General features: G+C 44.4%; 1 protein-coding gene across 1 annotated transcript; it reads right to left on the bottom strand.

Moving 5' to 3' along the window:
- Positions 1–2,328: 2,328 nt before the first annotated feature.
- Positions 2,329–24,397, bottom strand: slc7a11 (solute carrier family 7 member 11). Its single transcript, XM_080774077.1, has 13 exons — positions 23,665–24,397; positions 20,478–20,604; positions 18,081–18,196; positions 15,145–15,168; positions 12,143–12,244; positions 10,155–10,254; positions 9,917–9,961; positions 9,334–9,457; positions 6,720–6,823; positions 5,988–6,084; positions 4,725–4,874; positions 3,414–3,591; positions 2,329–3,155 (listed from the first exon to the last, which is right to left on the bottom strand). Exons 1-13 carry the CDS (start codon positions 23,960–23,962, stop codon positions 3,100–3,102), a joined length of 1,521 nt encoding a protein of 506 aa, XP_080630203.1. The 5' UTR covers positions 23,963–24,397; the 3' UTR covers positions 2,329–3,099.
- Positions 24,398–25,765: the final 1,368 nt, after the last annotated feature.

The raw sequence follows: 25,765 nt of genomic DNA, 5'->3' as shown, positions 1-25,765 counted from the left end.
GGATCTCACCGATCTGTCCGTCAGCCCGGGCCCCTCCTCTCCCCCCTAGTGCAGCGCTACGTCACCTCATTTAGAGCGACGCCCACCCAGAAGAGTAGACTCCCACTTCTAGACCAGAGCGGCCAATGTGTTCCCCCAGGCTTTCAATTTTAGCGCAGACGAAAATGAAAGCCTGGCTACCGAGGCTAGGGCGTGTCTGACAATAACCGGGGTGCGTACGCTTTTCAGTCCGTTTAATGTCAATAGACCGACATGCGGAAAATGACCGGATTAAGGATGGCAAACATGCGCTGCTCCGTGCTTGCTTCTAGGGACTGTCTGACAATAACAATAACTATCTCTCAATAGAGTACCAACGTCTTGATGTCACTTCCTCTTCCCCTGGGAACATCCCATTGATACATCTTAGATTGCAACATATAAGAACAGATGATAAGCAAGCATGCACACCTTTTATAAATAAATAGCAACTAAGACCAGTAAGACGCCTAAGGGCGAGAAGCGACCTCGACCGAAAGGGCCAATACTCAAGTAAAGTGCAGATACAAAGAAAGGATGTACAGTACTCAAGTAAATGTACTTTAGTACTGTCCAGTAAACTAAAAGTCAGGGCTTGTCCTCATGGTGCACTCATCAGCAGTAGATAGATGGAGCCTCCATCTGAGGGCAGTGAGGTGAGAGGGGGGACAGAGGGAACAGTGAGCACCCAGACAGGCAGGCAGATTACCAAAAAACTCCACCTGGGAGCCTAGATACAGAGGAATCTGCATCAGCAGTCTGCACAGACTAGACCCCCCCCCCCCCCCCTACACACACACACACACACACACACACACACACACACACACACACACGCGCGCACACACACCTCGAGCCACACCATGTCAGGCCAGACTAAGTGTCTTCATTATAAATTCAGGAGTGGGGACCTGCTGTTGATGCAGTCTGAATGTCTAATGTGAAACCTCAATTCTGTCGTGCTACGCTAGCAGGTCTTGTCTATATATACAGGCAGAGGCAGAGATATGCTAGCATGACTAAAAGCGGAGGTAGTATACAGTAGGCCTATGCTGTAGCGCTATGCTATATGGCTACAAGCAGAGGCAGATAGATGCTGTAGCATTATGCTAGCATAGCTATAGAGTATAGAGTGTCACAGTCCTGCCCCCTTTCATGACGATGCCAGGCCCAGTAAATTAATCCCAATGCATTTTTCCCATAGACATTTCAAAAAGTATGTATTTAAAGACCAGCGTCGTACGAAGCCAACTCGAGTCGTGACAAATCATGACAACAAACAATATTTTGGACCAAACAAATAATTACAAAGAAGAAAAACAACAATAAAAGTGTTGTAACCTGCCGCTTTTTCTACTTTCTAATTCTTTGTTTGGCCCAAAACATTGTGTTTATTGTCATGATTTCTCACAACAAGAGTTGGCTTTGTCCAACGTCTTTAAATAAATACTTTCTGAAAAGTCTATGAGGAAAATTAACAGGGATTTATTTTCCGGGTCTCTCGAGGGGGCGGGACTGCGACGCTCTATACAGGAGTAGGCAGATAGAAGGTAAAAAAAAAAAACACTGGACTTCTCATCAATGACCGCGCAGGTGGCGCTGATTCTCCTCTTTCCATTGTATTTCCATTCCATTGATGTCAGTGGGGGACTTTATACTTGGTTTAATTACCTTAAACCTTTTCATAAAGACTTTGTTTTCAAACACTATACTATAGTATCAAGTCAGCATGATGAGCACACTGGTTGCAGACTTGCGGTCGTACTCACGAGTCACGACCATTTTTCTTATTTACAGTCAATGGATATAATACAACCTGCTGCTTCAGCATGTAGACAGTGAGTATGAATAAACTGCACAGATTTGCTATCTCCATTATACTGACAGTACCAAGAAATCTGCTAAATGCCTAAATTGTATAACACCTCCTGTACATTGCAATACTAAAATCTAAATTGAAGCTGAAAACTAAAATTGGATACAATCACATTTAATGTCTCACGCTTGTGCAGCATGCACATTGCACACATGCACGCACGTGCACGTGCACGTGCACACACACACACACACACACACACACACACACACACACACACACACACACACACACACACACACACACACACACACACACACACACACACACACACACACACACACACACACACACACACACACACATTCATTCATTCATTCATTCAAGGAAGCGATTAGTTTTCATTAATTTTAGTCCAGTATGAAAATCTACTTGCAGTGAATTGAAACCTGATTGATTTCAACACACTGCTACTTTTTGTTTTTTGTTCCAAGTTATTGCTTTTCTCTGCACTTCAAAGCATAGACCAAACAGATCATATATAGGCTTAGGGTTAGATACCATAAGCCTGAAATTCAAATGTGAAAAGGGCAGTGACGTTTAGCCAACATGAACTGAATTATTCAGGTGAGTTTGGCAACGTTTTAATGATGAAAAAATGTAAACATACTAAAAATGAAGGCATTTAATGAGAAAAGTTTATGTACAATATTATGACCAAATATTTGGCACAAATAGCCAATCTAGCAAACCCATTGGTGTGTAGACTATAGGGGGGGAACGCAGTGGTCCAAGGATAGAACCATCCATGGTGGACTCCAGTCAATGAAGTGCACAGGGTTTAACTGCATTTAACCACTTAAACACCAGTTGTAATGTAGCCAATCTACAAGCTCACAAAGTGACGCAACTTAACGCATTGTGAGTTTGTAGATTGGCTATTTACATCGAAGATATTTACTGTGGATGGAAAACAGAAAACACACTAGTATAGAGCCCTGAGGGACTCCAACATACTGTATGTGGTTAATGACAGGCAGTTTAACACAATTGGGAAACACACACCGTCAGGATGTCTGCGTCTCCGTGCTGCACTGGATGGGTCCGAGGCGGTCTGGAGTCATACTCATACTCATAATGATAAATAAGCGACAGCTCTTATTTTTTGTATTCTGAAAGTGAGCATAATCTTTTGTCTGTGAGAGCAAAATCTCATTAAATATCATCTGACGCATGGTTGGAGGAACAGGAAGGGATGACGGGTGTTAATGTTCAGCTGGAACCACCTCCAGTAAGATCTGCAAGAATCTGTTGATGGAATCTGAGGATGGAAAACACTATTTACAACAAGGCAGGTTGTAAATTGAATTGCCCAGCTTGGGACATATAAATAAACTTGACCTTGATCTTAACCTACAACTATCTTCAGTCATTTTTCCAGTGGGAATGCACCCACATACTAAAAACACAGCTCCAAATGGGGGTCACAAAATGAGCACACAATTTTGCAAAATAATGGAGGTCCGTGGCCAAATACATGTGAGTGTCCTTAACATGAAGACATTTGAGAAGTACTCACCTAAAGCTCTCTGAACACACTTGGGCCTGCGGTCGAACACAATGAAGATGTAGTAGGCCGGAACGCCCGTCAGGGAGATAGCGAACCCGATGCCCGTGTTGACCGGGTCCGAGTAGAGCGACAGGAAGACCATGAAGAAGCAGGTGAGAGAGAATATGGCCGGGACAAAGAGCGGTACCTGTGGACGAAGGAGGCAGGCAGGCAGGCAGGCAGGCAGGCAGGCACAGGCAGGCGCAGGCAGGCAGGCAGGCAGGCAGGCAGGCAGGCAGGCAGGCAGGCAGGCAGCAGGCAGGCAGACAGGCAGGCAGGCAGGCAGGCAGGCAGGCAGGCAGGCAGGCAGGCAGGCAGGCAGGCAGGCAGACAGGCAGGCAGGCAAGCAGGCAGGCAAGCAGGCAGGCAGACAGACAGACAGACAGACAGACAGACAGACAGACAGACAGACAGACAGACAGACAGACAGACAGACAGACAGACAGACAGACAGACAGACAGACAGACAGTTAGGGCTGCAACAAATCGATACGGAATTTTTTAGATTTAATTTGTGGCTTTTTATGCCTTTATTGATAGTGCATAATAAAATGGTTTAGTCATATTTTACATATCATACAACGCTGGTGTCACATTATTTGAGGGGTTATAGGGCCCCTCCAACATCTGGCTTTGTGTGTTCCGCCTGTGTCATGTGTGTGGCCAAGTCTATGGACTTTTTATGACAAATTTTATCTACCTTTTTATGTCTATGGTGTTAATGACCTTAAAGGAGCGGTGCTGGTCAGGCTGGTGTAGGTGTGGTGTATACTGACCTTAATAAAAAATGATCGCGACTTCCCGGTTAGCATATTAGCGTTTCTAGTTAGATTAGGTGATCCATGGTGGCACGAATTCATTACTACTTCTGATTAATGCAGCCTGTTCACAGGTCTTCTTCACTGCCTTTTTCGTGCACACCTTAAAGGGGCGGTACAGGTCAGGCTGGGTGTAAACTGACCTTAAAGGGGCGGTGCAGGTCAGGCTGGGTGTAAACTGACCTTAAAGGGGCGGTGCAGGTCAGGCTGGGTGTATGCTGACCTTAAAGGGGCGGTGCAGGTCAGGCTGGGTGTATGCTGACCTTAAAGGGGCGGTGCAAGTCAGGCTGGGTGTATGCTGACCTTAAAGGGGCGGTGCAGGTCAGGCTGGGTGTATGCTGACCTTAAAGGGGCGGTGCAGGTCAGGCTGGGTGTATGCTGACCTTAAAGGGGCGGTGCAGGTCAGGCTGGGTGTATGCTGACCTTAAAGGGGCGGTGCAGGTCAGGCTGGGTGTATGCTGACCTTAAAGGGGCGGTGCAGGTCAGGCTGGGTGTAGCGTAGGTACATGAGTCCCATCACGGCCACGCCGATGAACAGCCAGCGCAGGAAGCTCATGAAGTTCAACAAGCTGTAGATGTCCCCCACGAAAACCTGTAGTATCGTCATAGGGTACTGTACACACGCACACATGCACGCACGTGCACACACACACACACACACACACGCACGCGCACGCACACACACACACACACACACACACACACACACACACACACACACACACACACACACACACACACACACACACACACACACACACACACACACACACACACACACACACACACACACACACACACACACACACACACAGTTAAGATAATACAATAACCAGAGCAGCTATTTGTCTGTCTGTCTGTCTATTGTTTTTTTTACATTCTTACTTATATTTGTATTACTGTTACCGTGCAGTGTGTTATTATGTTAGCACGGTTCTGTGGAAGCGGAACAAAGACCCACCAACAGTTTATGTGACAAATAATACCCTTCTTGATTCTTAAGATTCTTGAAAAGCTGAAAAGCTCTCCAGCATTTCACACATGGTGACACGACCCATCATATCCTAATGTCAAGGCTGGTGGTACAGGATTAGCAACTATAAGTCTGATATTGGTTGCATGGTGCTGCAGTGCGTGCAGTGGTGTAAAAAGTACTACATTTATTGACTTAGTACAAGTACAAGTGTCAATAAATACCGCAATGTAGAAATACTGTTTCAAGTCAAACTCCTGCATTAATTTATTCAAAAGTACAAAAGTTATTACATACAGTATGAATGAATGGACCATTGTAAGAGCTTTGAGTAAGCACGTAGTGCATAGAAAAGCGCTATAAAAATGCAATCCATTATTATTACAATTATTATTACTAGCCCTTACCCGTTGTGAGATATTTGTGGCCACGGGGGGTACTGCTCCCGGGTGCATTTTAATTCACTAATAAATTCATTATTAATCATTAATGTGTCAAATCGAAAAAAGGGCTCCGTTAAGACCTCCATATTCATATGGTCAATGCCTGTGTGAAAAGTGGGAGTGATTGGTGCAGGCAATGATGACACACAGACAGACACACACACACACACACACAATAATACTCAAGTACAGTAAAAGTAACTCAGAGTTGTACTTGAGTATGTACTTTACACCTTTGTGTGTGTGTGTGTGTGTGTGTGTGTGTGTGTGTGTGTGTGTGTGTGTGTGTGTGTGTTTGCCAAATACTGACCAGGACGATGACAGCCGGCAGTGGAGTGTTTCTGCGAACATGAATCATGGACAGAACCTCGGGTAGATGGCCCTCTCGTGATGCCACAAAGAACATTCTGCCAGGAGACACACACACACACACACACACACACACACACACACACACACACACACACAAATAAGTGAGTGAGGCGCAAGCGAATGAACATGAAAATGAATATGCTACACTATTAGGTTCCTTCATCCTTAACCTGTATGATTGAAACAGAGTTATTACCACCACCCTGCCTGCTGGAAATTAATCTCATAATATATGGGATTGTCAACAGAAGGCTTAGCGTTATTGCTTTGCAGTACAGGGAGTTAAATCACTTGTACTTCTTTAACTATTATGTCATGTGCTTTTCTTTCCAGCAAGCTATTTCGTGTTTCTCACAGTTGTTTTTAGTCCTTTGAATTCTCATTTGTCGCATCCGTTTAATTGCTTCATGTTGCCTGTTTAGTTTAATTACTCTATAATTGTTTCTTAAATCTCGCTCGTTTCTGTTTTTAATCTGTGAAAGAATATTTTAGAATATACAAAGTTTTGGTGTCTATTCAGATGGGCGTCCGTGGGCCAAATGCATAGCAATATGGAGGGTCCTTGACGTGACAATGTTTCAGAAGCACTGACCTGGAGAATGTTTCAGAAGAACTGACCTGGGGTCTGTTTCAGAAGCACTGACCTGGGGTCTGTTTCAGAAGCACTGACCTGGAGAAGGCGAAGAGACCTCCGTTCATGGAGCCGTAACACGACATGGCCACGAAGACGGGCACAGCGTAGGAGAAGTTCCCCAACACCTTCTCTGCAAACGTCTGTGAGGAGAGAGAGACAATGAAATCACAGAGAGAGAGAGAGAGAGAGAGAGAGAGAGAGAGAGAGAGACGTAAACACAATGTTTCAGAGTTCAGCTGAAACCAGTGGTGGACAAAGTACTGTACATAGTAACGCAGTGCAAATTACGAAAGTCAAATGTTCTATTTTCTATATATATATCAATGCATTGCTGTATTGAAATTAAGAACATTTCCATTTTGTAGTCACATTTTCAATGTTACCGGTAGTCACATGTCACGTCGCGTCACGTCACGTTCTCACAAAATCGGAATGCGTAGACGTGCCAGTAAAAAAAAACTAGGCAAGAACGGCGGCAGAAGCAGATTTGACAATGTCCAATGATCTAGTCGAGCGAGTGCCCAATGGCCCAGTGGTTAAGGTACATACACTATCCAAACTCATTGGCCAAAATTGCACCGTGCGTGCGTGCGTGCGTGCGTGCGTGCGTGCGTGCGTGCGTGCGTATGCAATATGCATTTCTTTAGTTCAAATATCACATAGGGAACTAAATGCCATTACAAGTCAATAATGGTATGCATTGTGAGGCTGCCGTTCCTGTGATATAGTGTTATTAGTTATACACGGAGCCTGCATAATGTGAAAGTTTTTGCATCTCATCATGTTCAAGTATAATGCATTCATAATGTATCTCCGTGTCCTAACGATGCTTCCATATTGCTTTATAATGAGCAGCAGCAGCCCCCAAAGTTTGCCAACGCCTTCTATGTGCATCTTTGTTCTTCTTTCTTCTTTCACAGTTCAAATCAAGTTCTTGCAATCCAGAACCAGTTTGAGAGGCTGACTTTTATTCCCTGCCTATGTATTATATACACGAGAGAAGAGCACCAGCATGCAGCAATGCCCTCCAATCTCCTCCCTGATAAAAGGACTGATAAATGCTCTTAACGCCTCTCTTAAGGCAGATCTTATCACTCACCACATACAGCGCAATAAAGCTAACCGCGTTAGAGGACAAGAACGTCTGTGATTCGATCCAGGGGGGGAGGGGTGTGTTGGGGGGTTCTTTAGTGAACCGGTCTAGCACACCAACCCTGCAGGCTTGTACAGTAGCAGTCATAGCACTCCCCCCTCTGTCTAATAGGCCAAGGTTCTGTTATTAGGGAATGTGTGTGCGTGTGTGATCTGATTAGCATTAGCAGGGATGCGCTGACAATTACATTATAGCTGCTTTTATTATTTTGTGATGGGAAGTGGAGGTGTCGGGCGCCGTCCACTGATGATGACACCTTAAGTGCAGGAAGGCGGTGGTAGCACCTTCCCTCCTTCCTTGAGGAGTAAACAGTGCTAATAAGTGGGAGTCCAGACGTGTGTTTTGAAGCATCGGGTTCCGTTCAAGACAAGTGGACGGCCAAATAGGGCTCAATGGAGCTATAATGTGGATAATACAACCTTCATAAGTATCGTAAAGTGTGGGCGAGGTGATGTCTAGGCCCTGTTTACACTGACTGGGTGGTTAAAGGTGTAGTTCACCACAAAAAAGACTTATTTTCTATCCATTACACACCCCATGAAGCCTTGAATTCATGGAGATGCTTTGTTGTTGTTGTTGTTGCGTTCCTGAGCCAATCATTTGATGACTAGCCAGTAGGAGACTCAATTGAGTTTAACAACACAAACACAAATCATGTCCCTGGCACAAAATATGTGTCCCTGGTTGACCCAGATACATCAGAGGGAGACTTACTGTTCAGGACAGCTAAAAACCTGTTCTTTTTTTTGGTCCCATGAAGCCCAGATAATAATAATAATAATAAGCAGACATGGCAACACTGCTGGTGGACTGCTGGAGGAATTAAGGGAAAACAGCGCCCCCTGAAGTCACAGATCACAAAACTGAATCTTATTCTTACTATTTGTGACCAGATTTGACTGAGAGCATGCCATCACGCAAATTCTCATTTTAAATGAGTTAATAGCACAGGCAGACTCTTCCCATACTAGAGCATGTCTGAAATAAGTGTCAGAGCTGAAATCGACATGTTAAATGCTTAAACATGTAGCCAGGTGTAATGTTAGAGTCCACAGAAGTGAACCTTTCAAGCCTGTTTTCTCAACTCTCAAACTGCACAACCAATATGTCAATTTGAGCAATTTGAGCTTTCATATGACATGAAAAAACTAAAATGAATAGTAATTCAATGACTTATAGTGTCTGTCAGAAATGGTCACATATTTCCAGATGGGGGGACCCTTTGGAAATGACGGGTATGGAGACTATGGACTAGTTGCTATAGACTGGGTATGCACATGCCTAAAGTGAGTGGCAAATCCAGTGTCAAAGTGAGTTTAACTTCGTTTAATGCAATCAGATAGGACTATTCTGTTTGGATGTATGGGCTGTCAAGGCCAGAAACAGAAAGTATATAGTTTTTGCAACTCAGTAGGCGTTCCCACATAACTTCCAGGTATGAAGATGATGCCACGCGCATACCCTCTATGTAGTAGTAGTAGTAAAATGAATTGTTACCACAGCGACAGCCGGTGAAGCCAGCAGCTCCTCAGCGGACATGACGGCGTAGTATGCTACGTTGGTCAACACGTAGCAGGAGGTGACGATGGCCATGGAGATGCAGATGGCCAACGGCACGGTCCTGAGGGGCGGAGACACAGACACTACCGTGTTACTGGTTTAACAACTGAAACCCTCTGCATCACTGTTTCACAAACAGTGGGTTGGGACCCATGTTCGGGTCGCGGACCAAACCCGTTTCATACAGAAAAACATATATATATATATATATATATATATATATATATATATATATATATATATATATATATATATATATAAGTTTTTACTTTAAACTTAGTTTAAAGTAAAAACTTTTTATCAATTAAAAACAATTCCAAAATCAAATAATTTAAAACCGACGCCGTATAGTTTACTTTGTTGACTGATGGGGTCTCCCATGGGATATACCTGACTGGGGTCTGTATTATAGATACACCAAATCTATCCAAAAACATCTACAAGGTCTAATACGCATTGTGACATTGTAGATTGGTTTTCTCTCTCTCTCTCTCTCTCTCTCTCTCTGTCTCTCTCTCACCTTTCAGGGTTGTCCACCTCTTCAGTCACAAAGTTCAGATAGAACCTGGTAAAGGAAATGAAAGACATATCATTTACACTGGACGATAAGAATATCATGAACTGCATATTTATTCTATTATCTCTTCCTTTGTTTTGTACAATTATGTGTAGAGAGAAAGAAGCAAGGCCTCGTGTGTGTGTGTGTGTGTGTGTGTGTGTGTGTGTGTGTGTGTGTGTGTGTGTGTGTGTGTACCTACCACCCAGCGTATGCATACATCCCTGAGTAGAAGGCCAAGGGAAGGCCACTCAACTTCACCTTGCTCATATCAAAGGCATTCTCAAAGTTACTGGTTTCCCCTAGGTAAACACACACACACACACACACACACACACACACACACACACACACACACACACACACACACACACACACACACAAGGACAAGGACACCAATTGCAAGAGTGGGCATCAATACTTCTTGTGCAGTTTCAACAACATCAAAGGCTATCTTAAATAAAACAATCGTAAAAATACCCATAACCATAAAACAGATCAACTGGACTGTTGTACAGTGGCCTACGTATTGCTGAACAGGAGACAGAAGCTGCCAGCCAAGGCTGCCATTAAATCATCCTCACATTAAACTCACGACTTAACAATTCCCACACATAAAGTCATTAACGACAGCATATAACAGCGATTTTCACAAACATTGAAGACAAAAGTGAGGACGCAAATTGTGATTGGCCAGAATGAGATAATGTTTGATGATGTATAAGATGATAAGAGTGCCGCTCACTTCACATGGGTGTGATTTCATTGATAATATAACAATATAGCCTAACAAAAGCAGGAGAGTGAGAAAACTAGATTGATAGATTCATCACAAGCTGTGGAATGATGGATTATTACAGACCAAATAAGGCAACAACGATGTCAGGGTGTTATTGCATACTGGATTCCTTAGTGTAGTGGTGTTCAAACCGCGGGTCACCCCACCCCCTGGTGGAGTGCAAAGGAATTGTATTTTTAATTTATAGAATTGCCTTATTTTCTCATAAAGCCGCAGCAAAAATTCTGATCTACAAGCTCTGATGATGCAAAGTGGCACATTGTGAGCTTGTTGATTGGATATTCCCTCTATTCATTTAATGCAACTAATAAGTCATGGTTAAAATGCAGTAATGTGATGTATGATAATCAGTTAAGTTCTTATATGCTGCACCAGTTTGCAGAATATTATTTAAAAAGTAATTTTCATTAATTGGGCCGTGGGTGCACTGTCTAATGTCTCCTATTGTCCAACTCAGGAATTTCTACATATTTCTATGAACAAAACCTGTCGTCTACCACTAGTAATTAAGTACCGATGGCTTAGAGCTGTTTACTGAAATGAATGCATCTCCTTCCTCTCTCCCTTTCTCTCCTCACCGGCACCGCTTGTCTAATTCTTATTAACAGGATTAATGAATAAGAATCAAGTGCTTGAAAATAGTTCATCTCCAATTTGAGCACGATGTTTGTCTCATGTTGAACGTGGGTGTTGAAATCGAATGGATTTTGATTGCAATCAGTGTGCATGCATTGTGATTGCGAACCACCTGATCTGCTCTGGAGATGAGACTATAACTAAACTGGTGTAAACGCAAAGTGCAAACCAAAGCTAATTTTAAGACCAATATGCCCATGGGCGCTAAAGAGGCACAAGATAATTTGTTATTTAGACAGCAGGGGTGTAAAACTGTGTTGGTCAGAAGATAGCAATGACAATTGTGCTGCCCTATACCTTCCACCAGATGGAATGTATAGGCCCCAGAGAGTTACAGACCCATAGGGTCCATTTGGATCTATCAATTCTTTAGCAGGGGACACCCCATGGAACGCCTGAACGCCTCTCTGGCTTGTCCTTGAGCAAGACACTGAACCCCGGCCCAACTGCTCCTGATGAGCAGGTTGGTGCCTTGCATGGTTTCCCCTGCCATCTGCCATCTGTGTGTTAATGTGTGAACTGTGAATGTAGTGCATGTTGTAAAACATTCAGTCCGTTTAACATCCAGAACTTTGCAGATTTTGATTACTATTACAAAACATATTCAACACTTTATACTGCAGATATATAAAACGTAATGCGGCCACGTGCATTGTGAGCTTGTAATCGTAGATCTGCTATTTAAATTTGAGTAAATTGTGAAATGGGACATTCTGTGTGCTGTCTGTCCTGTCCTGCGGGGAGCGTTGGTATACCTTTGAAGAGCTGATAGAGTCCAGGCACTATGATGATGGCGATGGCCAGCAGCTTAGAGAAGGTGAGGAAGATCTGGATCCTGGCCGTCCAACTCACACTCAAACTGTCATGACATTATTAGACATTTGTAGAATCAGGTCCTCAGGTCTAAATGCGTTAAACACTCATGCTGTTCATAACAGAAGCTACGCGGAGACCACAACAGATAAGACTGAATACCCGAAATACTGCTGTTCAGGTACATAGCCAGTGGTGGAAGAACTACTCAGACTTGTTTTACTTAAGGAAAAGCACAACATAACAGTATATTATTGTTGCTGTCGGGCAGAAACATCTTATCTCTATATTTTATCTTTGTGTTTTTTTTGTAAATGAATGCCCTGCGAGGCTGCGACGTGATACTAGAGCGAGCGCGTCACACAGACCTTGCAAAAATAGCAGATCTGAAAGCTCGAAACACAGTGTGAATTGGCGGGTTTTGTGCTTGTCGATCTGCTATTGTTGATTGACTCTTTTTTAATTTGAATCGTGTAAAGTAACACGTTTGAACATACAGTATGTGGTTTCCACCCGACAGAGACGACATAAAAGCAAACTACCGTTACAAGTAAAAGTCCCATATTCAAATTTGAGTAAAAGTACAAAAAGTATAGCGTAGAGACAGAATACAGATAACACAGTATCACATATAAATACTCATGCTGTTTCAAACATAACAGAAGACACGGAGAGAGACAACAGATAAGACATAAATGCTCTTGCTGTTAAGATACATAACAGAATACCACTGGCAGGCAAAAACATTGTATCTCCGTATTTGAACCACACTATTGTTTTAGTTTTGTTTGTACATTAATGCCCTACTACTTTGTTGCGCAAAAGTAGCAGAAAATATTTTAGATCTATTTTCAGCAACGCCTCCAAACTGACTCGAGTCCCGCCACCCCTACAATAAGAGAGTTAAGAGGTAATCTCTCAAGACGGGCGGCTTGGGGCGGCTATGCTCAGGACGTAGAGCAGGTCGTCCAATGATCCGTGGATCGGTGGTTCGAATCCCGGGCAATGAATTGCATTTTTAATGAATTGCATTTTCATAGCGCTTTTCCAAGTGCTCAAATCGCTTTACAATGGTTCATTCATTCATACGTTGGGAGGTGACGCGGAGAACAGTCGACGCCAGCGTCCTCACTTCCCACATTCACACACCAATGGTGGCAAGCTCACACCGACCGACTCATTGGAGGCAATGTACCATTGGTGTGTGAATATGGGAGTTGACGTCGACTGTTCTCCGCTTCACCTACCAATGTACGAGTGAATGAACCATTGTAAACTGTAAAGCGATTTGAGCACTATGAAAATGCAATTCATGAAGACGGAGCTAGAGCTCCGCAGCAGATGTTAGGAATGAAAACAACGACACGTGCGACCGGAAGAGGAGGGACCAAACGGGACGACATCCTGTTATCCGCATACTACTGGGCGCCGCCCCCAGAGGTGACAACAGAGGGCGGTGTTTTTCCTTTTTTTTTGTGCCGATGAGTTCTCAGATTTCACAAGAGGTGGAGGAGTTGTCTACGGCCTCACTCACATGTAAGACACACGCAAGACACACTTGTGTCCTGTGTCTTCTGTGTGTTATGGCCACCTCAATGCATTTCCAATGGGAGTCACATGGTTTCATGACTGGCAACATGGCTGTTGCATGGCTGTCTTCTGCCCTCCCCCCCATGTAACAAGGTTGTGTCTTCAAACCAAGTGACTCCCATTGGAAATGCATTGAGGCGGCCATGACACTCGCAACATCCAAGATCCAATTCAAAGTGAATGTCTAAATGGGGGATAATGGTATTTTCGTCCAGCGTCACCCACTATCTTTTTTGCTGACACCGGTAATTGCGCCTAGAGGTGTGGTCATGGGCGTGTTGGCACGCTTTCCTCTAAATTGCTATTTTGGTCACACACATTTGGGAAGACGATAGTGGAGTTTAAAACCACCCGTAACTTATTAGTTTGGTAGAGCGACGTGGGCTGCGCGCCTGCATGGAGATATCCTTGGAGTAAGGCTGCGTCATCTCTCCTTATTGTCTTTGTAATTTTCCTATAATCAGCAGAAGTGAGTGCCTTCCTTGTGTCCATTGTGTTTATAATTGTATAGTCAAAGACTATGTGCGATTCCACCCATTTGTTCGTTCATCATCCCATAGCGCAGCAAATGGCGTTTAATCCAATTGACCAACCTTTCCTTTCCGCTTGATACCGTTTCGTAGAGACGGCCTACACGCTCGATCTATATACCAAATGAAAGCCCGAATTTCGTAGTTTACATAGTACTTTGAATTTGAGCGAGTTGTGACTCAATGAAAAGACGAGTGTTCTTGGCTCTGTGCGGGTTGGAGAAGAAAAAAGAACGACATGTGGGAGGGGCGGGGGGGGGATGCCAGCAACGCAAGTACGCAACATTCTTCCATGGGCTATAGACCGTAAGGCTATGAAGCAATATAGCACTAACGGGAAACGGATAAGGGATCTATTAAAGGCAATGGCACGTGGACTGGTGATTGGTTAAATTTGGTTTAATTATTGTAACGCCCAAACCACACCAATGCATAATATAACGGGTAACGGAGGTGTTTAAGGGATTTAGACAGGTAACCAAAATATCAACTTTAGTGGGGGAACACCCTTTCCCCACTCCTAAATCCCCAAATAGTGGCTTTAGAAAGATGAGACAAAAATGGAGCCCAATGTGTCTTGCTTGTGTCTTACGTGTGAGTGAGGCCTACAAGTGCATGGCTTGCGGCATCATAAAGACAAACACAAAACAGACCACCTTCACAACACATAATGCATTGTACAGAACTGTTATTATTAATTCAGTAATTTATTTATTTATCCTGAAAAGTAATTGTTTTGGACATACAAGGTTTCTGCCCAACTGCGAGAAGAAGCTACGTGGAGAGCGACAAAAACAGATAACACAGAACCACATAAATACTCATGCTGTTCAGGTACAAAACACAAGCTACAGGGACAACAACAGATTAACACAGATACGACAAAACACAGACAGCGGAATGGGCGCGAGGGCAAGAGACACATACATAAGTAGACAGAATCCATTCTGTGATAATGCTTTCGGACAGATTGTTTTAGGTTTTTTTTCATGACATTCAGGTTCATGTTTTGTTTGTTTGTTTCTTTCTTTTTAACTTGTTTTTTCGCCAATACGATCAGTGTTCCTTTCATCTTTCCCCCGGTGCCAAATACAAACCGTCTTTTAATGGTTGTTTTAGTTGTCTGAACGGACGCAGTAGGAGAGATCCCTCTGCCATACTGGATGATCCCTGCTCGGGGATTAGTCTGTCTGGATTGTTTTTTTTTATGTTTTTTTATGTTTTTCCTCTAAAACTTTTAAATGTTTCTTCATGTCAAGGACCCCCAAATTATAAATTATTGTGCACTTGGCTGTGGACTTCCACTGAAAATATTTTGTCCCCAACCCATACAAGATTTGTGTTAAGATGTTTAAAAGATATTCCACATTTTCACTTTTTTTTAAATAGATGATGTACACTGTCCAAGTGATTAAACGGATTTTGATGCTATATTAATTAATTTTACATGGGACCAACTGATACCCAATGAAGGACCCCTGGGGGTCCCTGAACCCCATTTTGAGAACTACTGTTCTATATTACATCTATGTCTAGAAACAAATAATAAATAACTGATGTATAGAATCAATCGACTAAATCAATCAATAGCTCATTTTATATAATGAGGTTTAGTGAAATGATAATGAATTCCATATCAGATGTGGGTGGACATCTCCAGTAATAGAGGAAGATAATTGGTGAAGCGTTGAGTCTCCCACGCTTGATTCTATCACATTAATTTACTCTCAAAGTTAAGACAGATTGATATCATTAAAAAATACACTACAAATCATGTTAAACCACTTGAACCCTATCTCGTAGATGTCTGGCCAAAACCTTGTATCTCCATATTACAACTATTTAAAAAATGTGTCATAATTGACTGCCCTATTGCATCAGCACGCAAAAGTAATGGGAAAAAAATACCAATGCCCAAAGCTTGTAGATTAGGCTATTTTCACTACGAAATTATATAATACCAAAAAAGGAACTGTTTTAGAAATAGCCTTTTGGAAATTGCAAAACTGCGTCCCACCCTCACTCTACCCGACGCCGAAAAGCTAGTCCACGCCTTTGTCTCCTCCAGGTTGGACTACTGCAACGCACTTCTCATCAGGATCCCTAGCAAGAGCCTCCAAAGGCTCCAATACATCCAAAACAGTGCTGCTAGGATCCTGATGAGAGTGCGCAAATACAAGCACATCACACCCATCCTCCGCTCACTCCACTGGCTCCTATCATTTCGCACCGAATACAAGATCTCCCTGCTCACCCACCAGTGCATCCACGGCAACGCTCCCTCCTACCTCAAGGAACTTGTCACCCCCCAACCCTCCACTCGCTCCCTCCGCTCCTCAAACACAAACCGCCTCAAACCCGTCAAAACCAACCTGCACACCATGGGCGACCGGGCCTTCTGCTCGGCCGCCCCCGAACTGTGGATCTCCCTCCCCGCCCACCTGAGAGCACCACAGTCGGTTGACTCATTTAACAAAGCATTTTTATAGCATGCCCTTTTGTTTTAAATTGATGTGTTCCCTTTTCTTAGATGGTAATAAAATCCATTATTATTATTATTATTACAAGGTTTCGACCCGACAATATACAATATACGTAGTTGACTGTCGCCTCCCAGGACAATATAGGCTACTAGGTCTGCTAGTATTTGCCTTCTGGTACAAGTCCCACGGACCGGTGGTTGGGGGCCTCTGCTATAGACCATGGGTACCCACTCTCTGGTACAAGTCCCACCGACCGGTGGTTGGGGGCCTCTGCTATAGACCATGGGTACCCACTCTCTGGTACAAGTCCCACGGACCGGTGGTTGGGGGCCTCTGCTATAGACCATGGGTACCCACTCTCTGGTACAAGTCCCACGGACCGGTGGTTGGGGGCCTCTGCTATAGACCATGGGTACCCACTCTCTGGTACATGTCCCATGGACCGGTGGTTGGGGGCCTCTGCTATAGACCATGGGTACCCACACTCTGGTACAAGTCCCACGGACCGGTGGTTGGGGGCCTCTGCTATAGACCATGGGTACCCACACTCAAGAGATAACATAAATAAATGAATGACAGTGGCAATGTTCTACCTGGAAATGCACACTGCTTCTATGAGAAAGCATCTTTCAGGGGACATTTAATTAACACATATTACTATTGTATTGTGATTCTAGAATCCAGACTGTGGAACAAAGTTTTTTTATAGTTGTGCAATCGTCTAACAACAGAAACAAAATGATATGTGTTATAAGTGTTATTGTTTATTCATAGAGTATATGCCTGCCTGCCTCTAATTGTAACTTTGCGAGTGTACATGGAAGTACAGAACCAAATGTACCCTTACGGCACAATTTGGTTCTACTTGTACACTGACCACTTGACACCAAATCCTTTCACCAATAAAATCATAAAAGCTAACATTGTGCCAGGTTGCAATGAGTTGTTGGGTTGGAGACGCTATAGGGCAGTGGTTCTAAAAACTTTTCATTTCAAGAAATATAAGTAGGTCGGGAGAGGCTTCTTGTCGGTATACTACTCATACACTGAGTTGGCGGTGCTCGGGAAACAAATGGAACCAAATGGACCAGTAAGTGTACAGTTATTTCCTGTCAATCGTTTAACCTGGGACCGTCTTGAACCCCCTCAAGGACCCCTGGGGGACCATACTTTGAGAACCACTGCCCAGTCTGCACTAGGGTTCATGTAACATGTGTACTCGACACATACTGATGCCTGTAGCCGTGAGGGGTTTTTACTGTGCAATCCATACGTACTGATGCCTATAGCGGTAGCCAGCTTGATGGCGATGAGAGGGACTCCGCACGGCATGAAGAGAGGCTGCAGGATGTACTGACCGAACGCTAGAGAGATCACTGCTAATCCTGCTGGCCTGTATGGGGAGAGAGGAGCACACGCACGCACGCACACACGCACGCGCACGCACACACACACACACACACACACACACACACACACACACACATACACACACACTTATTTTAAAATTGGAATGCCGTGATTGTTGTACTTTTTCTATTTTGCATGTGTCTACGGAGTTAACATTACTCTAATAGACCCCCAAGTGTGGTGAATATAGAATATTCAAATATGTCTTCCCTGTGTATTTTTGTTTTCTTCCTGAAAGCCTTTGAGTCAAAAGGCCCAATCGAAATTACACCATTTTAGTGACATCATAACCCTAACCCCTCCCACATCACTCCATCTTTAAAGGTAGGGTAAGTGATATTTTTGGCCTCAAATTGCCTCAAATTGCTTACCAATTGGGGATGGGGGGTGCTGAAGTGACTTCGGTGCACTATTGAGGATACCAATTTCATCCAATAAGGAGAGAGAACTCATACAGGATACACAAGTGAAATTGGATGTGATAAGTGATAACGCAGCTGGCAGACAAAATTGGAACCGGAACACTATAAATTGAAGCTGATGAATGGGCACTTTCTCCTGATTGTCAAAAATTGGCAACCCACCTGAAAATTAAACAGCTGGATTTACTATCAGAATATTGGCACAATTGTCCCAACCACAATAAGCCCACTTGTTTTCAACATCGTACAGGCTTTATGTCAGTCCTATTGACTCAGGTATTAAGTTAGTCACTCAGCGTGTGTGTGTGTGTGTGTGTGTGTGTGTGTGTGTGTGTGTGTGTGTGTGTGTGTGTGTATGTGTGCGTGCATGCGTTATCTGATGGCAAACAGTCTGAGCAAAGCATAACTGTAATCACATCCTTATGCGGCAGTGCTGAGGGGATCCAGGGTGGGTTTTCCACGGGGCTGGTTCCGATAAGAATCAAATAAGACCGTCCGCACTGGGAGCTCATCCACAGCTCATCATGATATCCGTCTTCATTTCCACCACTGAGCCACGGCAGCTGAGGTGACCTGTAGTCTTATGTGATGCTCTCTGTCTCAGCGCGCTAGAGCTCTCTGCCCTGCTGTATCACTCTGCTTCTCATTCTGTTTAGTGTTCCCACAGCGGTGCTCACTGGCACCGTGACCCGACGGGCGCAAACTGTGCTCGCTCATTCTCAGGGACTCTCTCGCCCCTCAACTTCTCCGCGCGTCCAAAATAAATGCACGGCCTCTCATTGAAAATGAATTACTGGGCGCGCCAGTCGTCACCCATCTGAAAGGACCTCTAGGCGTATTGCTAATCGGGAACGCGGCTTCCATTTATGTTTGGGTTTTGCACATTTTCAGAAGCTTAGCAGCCCCAGAGAGGTTACACAGCTGTTTGTGTTTGAACAAAAAGGTCTATATCCACTGATCACAGAGAGCAAGACAAACACAGTGTCCAACATGTCTTTTTCTCTTTCTGCCTGTCATTAATTCTGGTTCCCACCTTCTCTTTCCCTCACTTCTTTCTCAGCCCCACTCTCCCTGGCCTGTTCCTTTCCTCCATGGTTCCCAGTGAGAGTTCCCACAACTTCCCAGTGAGAGTTCCCAGTAGCCTGAGGCGGGGATGCACAGAGATCTGAGGATAGCCAGCAGACTGTTTTTACTACCAGGGCCATGGCTGTGTACACACGGCACCCACCGACTCAGTGAGCATTCTCTCAGCCCACTGCCCTCTACGCCGTAAAATCCTGAGCACTCGTCAACTCTTAAGGGTGCACAAACCTACCCTTTCCCCCACCAAGGGAGTCCTTGAAGGGGGGTCCCTTATGGTTCTCTCTGAGAGTGCACAATTCTCTGAGAGTGCACAATTGGAACCAAATGGACACTTATGGGTCTGTAGCTCTGAGAGTGGACAATGTGGGTTTACAACACTAAAGAGTTGACTGTGTGGTGGGCTCAGACCAAGGCCACGACGTGCCTGTCTAAGCTTTATTCAAAACACAGACATTCATGTCACACGCGTGCATGTGCAAAAGCATGCACTCCCCCAGATGCATTCAGAAAATACAAAGTGAGCGTGCAAACACACAGACAGTTATAGTTACACTGAAACGGAGTAGTAGCAGTTGCATAAACCGGCAGGCGCCTCACACACACACACACACACACACACTCACACTCACACACACACACACACACACACACACACACACACACACACACACACACACACACACACACACACACACACACACACACACACACACACACACACACACACACAGCAGGAAGACCAACAGATTATTATTGTACCGTATAGCGATGAGGTCAGCCCACAGCCGTATGAAGGCCATCTGAGGTCCAAACGCTTCCAGTATGTAAGTATAATGTCCCCCTGACTTGGTGATGCATGTCCCCAGCTCAGCATAGGACAGGGCCCCTGCATGGAGGGACACAGGGAGGGGACAATCAGTCTCATTGTCACATCATCGCATGTGTGTACAGGTTTAAATCAGTGGGTGAAATTAGTTTGCGAGCGAGCTCCATTTTTTTGTTGTTTTCAGGAAAGACAGAAAAGAGGGGGGTCAGAGAGAGGGAGAGCAAGGAGGAAAAAAACGGAAAAAGAAACTCCAAGACTTATATTTACGCATAAGCATAAAAATCAGACCTGTCTGAAGTAAGTGGTGCAACATCAGCCCCTGTTGGTACCCTAAACATTAGGGACACAGCCAGGGACGGACATTTAAGTGGTTGCACCACTTAAAAAGCAGCATGTACATGAGGTTAGACATGAGGTGCAAAAGAGTGGCAACACAGCAGTAGATCCACATAGCAGCATAATGACAATATGGTAGATCCACATATATACTGTAGCATCAGGTATATGTACATGAGGTTAGACATAAGGGAGATCCACATAGCATCAGGTATGTCCATAAGGCTAAAAGGTCACTAAAAACTAATCATGTGGCACATACACAAAGGAAAATAGTCCGCAATGGAGGACAGTGCTGCTGTTCAACTGCTGAACAGCAGATAGCACTTTATTCTTGCCTCTTTGCACATATTGCCCACTAATGCACTTTTGCTGACTTTGCTACTGTCATGAATTCTCTGTCTCTAGACTCTAGTGCCCTGTTCTTAGATCTTAGTCTTGTATTGAATGTTGTTGTTGTGTGCTTTTTTTACTATGATCTGGCAAACCAATTTCCCGCAAGGGACAATAAAGCTAACCTTGAACCTTGAAGTGTTCAGGCCAGCCTGATGGTGACTGACTGGCAGTGTCCAGGCCTTGTTCAACAATTTGGCAGTGTCCAGGCCTTGTTCAACTTGTTCAACAATGATATAAGAAGAATCAGACATACAGATTTATGAATCTATCAACGGCAACTCCAGTTACAACGCGTATAGTTTGTTGTTAGTAGGAATGAAAACAAAGATGCACCACCGGAAGAGGAGGGCTGAACCACAGGCAAATTCTAAGGATTTTTTTATTTTATTTATGGGTTGCTTGATAGCTAACATACCTATTCTGCAGTTAGAATTATACAAAAATAGCCGATCTACAAGCTCACAACACGTCAGGTTGCATAGAGTTGTGAGCTTGTAGATAGGCTAGTTTTTAAGCAAACATTTTGAACTCAAATCTTTGCTTCTGGGGGTCCATGGCACTAAATATTTTCAGGTTCGGGTCGGCCAAATACACGTACTATATCATTGTGGGGGTCCTTGACATGAAAAGGTTTGAGCACCATGATATAGCAACATACTGTTTTCAGTAAAGTGTTAGGATTTAGAATGACATTTGTAGAATAGAATCGCTCTCAGGTCTTAATGGGTTCATTTCATCCAGTCCCTAAGAATCCCTAAGGTCCCGTTTTCTCAATAAACAGGAGTAACCTGCTCACTCTTGTTTGAATATGAATTCATGGAACTCATTCCTTTGTTCTAGAAAGCAGCATGTTGCATAGAAACCCTGAATAGAAGTGCCATTAGTAGTCTAGGACATGGGAACAGTGTGAAAACGTTGCACTGAGTAGGGAAGTAAACTGTAAAAGGGAAGTAAACTGTGGCTGGTGAAGGGCTGATGCAATTTTACTATGTAAAGAAATAATGTTGTGCAGATTTGCAATGTGTTTATGATCATCTGTGTGTATTTCAAACAGATGATGACAATGTCAGTTATCAACAAATAGCTTTTCAGGAAGTGAGAAAAAAATGCTGATTTAATTATAAATTATTATTATTTCCAAAAAATGCAAAAGCAGCGAAAATAGCAGATCTGTGACACATTGTCAGCTTGTAGATGTTGCTATTCAATATACGGGTGTATATATATACAGCACATGGTATATATCTAAAAATTGCAGCAAAGTATTGGTTGCTAGAGAAACTGCTGTTAACCAGCTCACACACATTGAACAATGAGGCTGCATGTGTACTCAGTCTGGTGTGATAGCAGAGTACTGTGATTATTATCGCAGCCTTGGGTGTATTATTGCTTTAATAGCACGGTGTCTGCTTTTAGCAACAACATTCTGGTTGCAAACAAAAACCTCTCATAGCTTTGGGTTATTATCGTTATTATGCTGTACAATGGTAAACTTCAAAAGGAGCACTTTCATCCATTTTCAACCTCATGTTCATATAATTTGGTCCTCACTAATGCAGTTCAAAAACCTTCCTCGCAATGAAATCATCAATGGGGATCCCAAGCTATTGGAATCCTGAACCTTTCTCTTCCTGGTTTACTTTCTGAACTGTCCACTGCCCTCCACTGAGACAGAGTGAGTAGACAGACATCTATCTCCACATGAATGGTCAAAACACTTCTAAAAACTCTTTGATTTGGGTAAAGTGATGATATTTTAAGGACACGTGTATAAATGTACATGACAATGTATAATGTCACCATCTAACTTTGATTAAAAACCTTTTCTTTCTCTCATTTCCAGAAAAAAATCGCGATTTAAGCTTGTAGAGCGGCTATTTTTGCAACTTCTGCATGACACTGTAGTATGATGTAGTAGGGCAATCATTTACAAATATATAAAACGTTAAAATAAGCGACCAAAGAGGTTTCTACCAGACAGACGGCAACTAGATAGATAGATAGATAACTCTCACTGAATCAAAGCATGGGTTGCCTCGGCAACCATCCCACGCTCTCTCTGCTCAGCAAGGACTCACCGAAGAGCGACAGGATGCCACACAGGATCCACACCACCAGGGACATGCCCACAAGGACTCACCGAAGAGCGACAGGATGCCACACAGGATCCACACCACCAGGGACATGCCCACAAGGACTCACCGAAGAGCGACAGGATGACACACAGGATCCACACCACCAGGGACATGCCCACAAGGACTCACCGAAGAGCGACAGGATGCCACACAGGATCCACACCACCAGGGACATGCCCACAAGGACTCACCGAAGAGCGACAGGATGCCACACAGGATCCACACCACCAGGGACATGCCCACAAGGACTCACCGAAGAGCGACAGGATGCCACACAGGATCCACACCACCAGGGACATGCCCACGCTGCCTGTGTTGGCCAGGATGCCCTTGGGCGAGATGAAGATGCCCGCGCCGATGATGGTCCCTATGATGATGGAGATGCCGCGGAGCAGCGTCACCTTCTTGCGCAGTTCCACCTTGGCCTTTGGGGCGCCGTCGTCCTCCAGCAGTTTGCCGTTAGCGGCGGCGGCTTCTGTTCCATTTTGGGGACACGACTGTCCGTTGGACGCGACTCCATCGCCTCCCGACGGGAACAATGTCTTTTTCATTTTCTTTCAGACTTCCTATAACATGCACAATGCACATGCATGCACGGATGCACACACACGCGGGCGCACGCAAACACGCACGCACGCACGCACACACACACACACACACACACACACGTGCGCGCGGGCTCACTGTCTCTCTTCTAGAAGAACTGGGCTTCTGTCTCTATTTCACACATGTGCGCCAAGTCCAACGCTGAGTGTCAATGACCAACACTCACACAGCAGTGACACATGCACGTCCAGGAGGGTACCCGCTGGGTACGACAGGGTGAACCCTCTTGCAGAGACACTCCGCCAGCCGGAGCTACATACGTCCCTCTGGGAAAAGCTTCAACCCACTCAGCCTGTGTGACAGACTGCTATATGCCTCACTTACTAAACTTCACAGAGTTGCTACAAATCCCTGGGAAATCCTTCCCTCCCCCGCTGTCTCTTCCCCCTTTCTGTTCTCTTAAAACTCCCCCCCCTCCTCTCTCCCTCCTTCCCTCCCTCTCCCGCTATGTCCACCCTTTTCTTCCTACCTGCCACTTGCTGGCCCTGCTTCATTCATGCACTCTTCCTCCCTCCTTGTTGCTGCTCCAGTGCAACGCTCCGCTGTTCTGTTGCATGTTTCAGCCAAACTTGTTTCCCTGTTTGCCTTTGCGTCATTGACACGTCTCACTTTGAAGTTTCTGCTGAGTTCATCTCAGTCTGACTCTCTAGCTGACTCACTCACTCTCTCACACACACACAAGCATACACGAAAGTATGCAGCCGCGTGTGCACACGCACTACTGACCACTATACACTTTTCCCCCTCTCTCTCTCCCCCTCCCTCCCTCTCTCTCTCTCTCCAGCCGAATTATTGTAATTACCCAGCTAGCGTTTACAAACAGATGTGTTTAAACTTGCTCCCATGCGCCTGGCACTGATAATGACGCTTTGTGTGTGTGTGTGTGTGTGTGTGTGTGTGTGTGTGTGTGTGTGTGTGTGTGTGAGCGCACTGAGTACACCTCTGTCACCTGAGGGTGTTTGCAGCCCAAGACTGCCAGCTCACCAGCATGGGGAGGGTGTGTTCCAATTGTGTAATGTTCTTCCCTGTACTATCTTTGTACTATCTTGGAACCGGAAACTCATGTGTCGTGATTCAGAATCACATTGATGTTCCACATCGATAGTCATAGACGCACAGCTGATTGGAGGTATCATGTTTGGAAATAGTTTGTACAGTATATGTCCTCAGTCACCATGAAATGAAAAACAAGAACACAGTACAGTGACTCTCACAACAAAAAACACGTCAATATCACATGACGCTGTATTTCGAACACGTGTGGGGAGTCATGAATGCTCACATGTGTGTCTGTGTTTAAGTTTGCTTGTACTGTATGCACAAAGGCAGTCTTTCCACTAAGCGGTCCGATCGGCCATGTGTCTGCAGCACTAGCAAGACCTTCTGTAAGTAGAGTCTTCAGCAGGCCACTTAAATGTCTGGCGAGAACCACTGTCACACCACCTCCCCTAGACAATGGTGTTTATTGGGGCCTTATCCGGGACTTGCGAGAGGCCAACACCCAGGCAAGAGACATCACAGAATTACGACCAGTAGTCACAGCCACACTAACGTTCAAATCTTTCCTCTGTGGTTTTCATGCCCTCAATCCCCTTTTAAGTTCACCATATGACATCAAAGCATGAATAGAAGTAGTCAGGAGACAAGGTGAGCTGCATCACTGCATCTTGAGAGAGGCACACGACTGATGCCGCGTTCGGAAAATAGCACACTGAGCGCACTGTGCAATGCAAACTAATAGAGTGCGC

The sequence above is a fragment of the Protomyctophum bolini genome (genome assembly GCF_963924005.1).
Source record: "Protomyctophum bolini genome assembly, chromosome: 10".
NCBI classification, from domain to species: domain Eukaryota; kingdom Metazoa; phylum Chordata; class Actinopteri; order Myctophiformes; family Myctophidae; genus Protomyctophum; species Protomyctophum bolini.
This window is presented reverse-complemented; position numbering and strand designations above follow the sequence as displayed.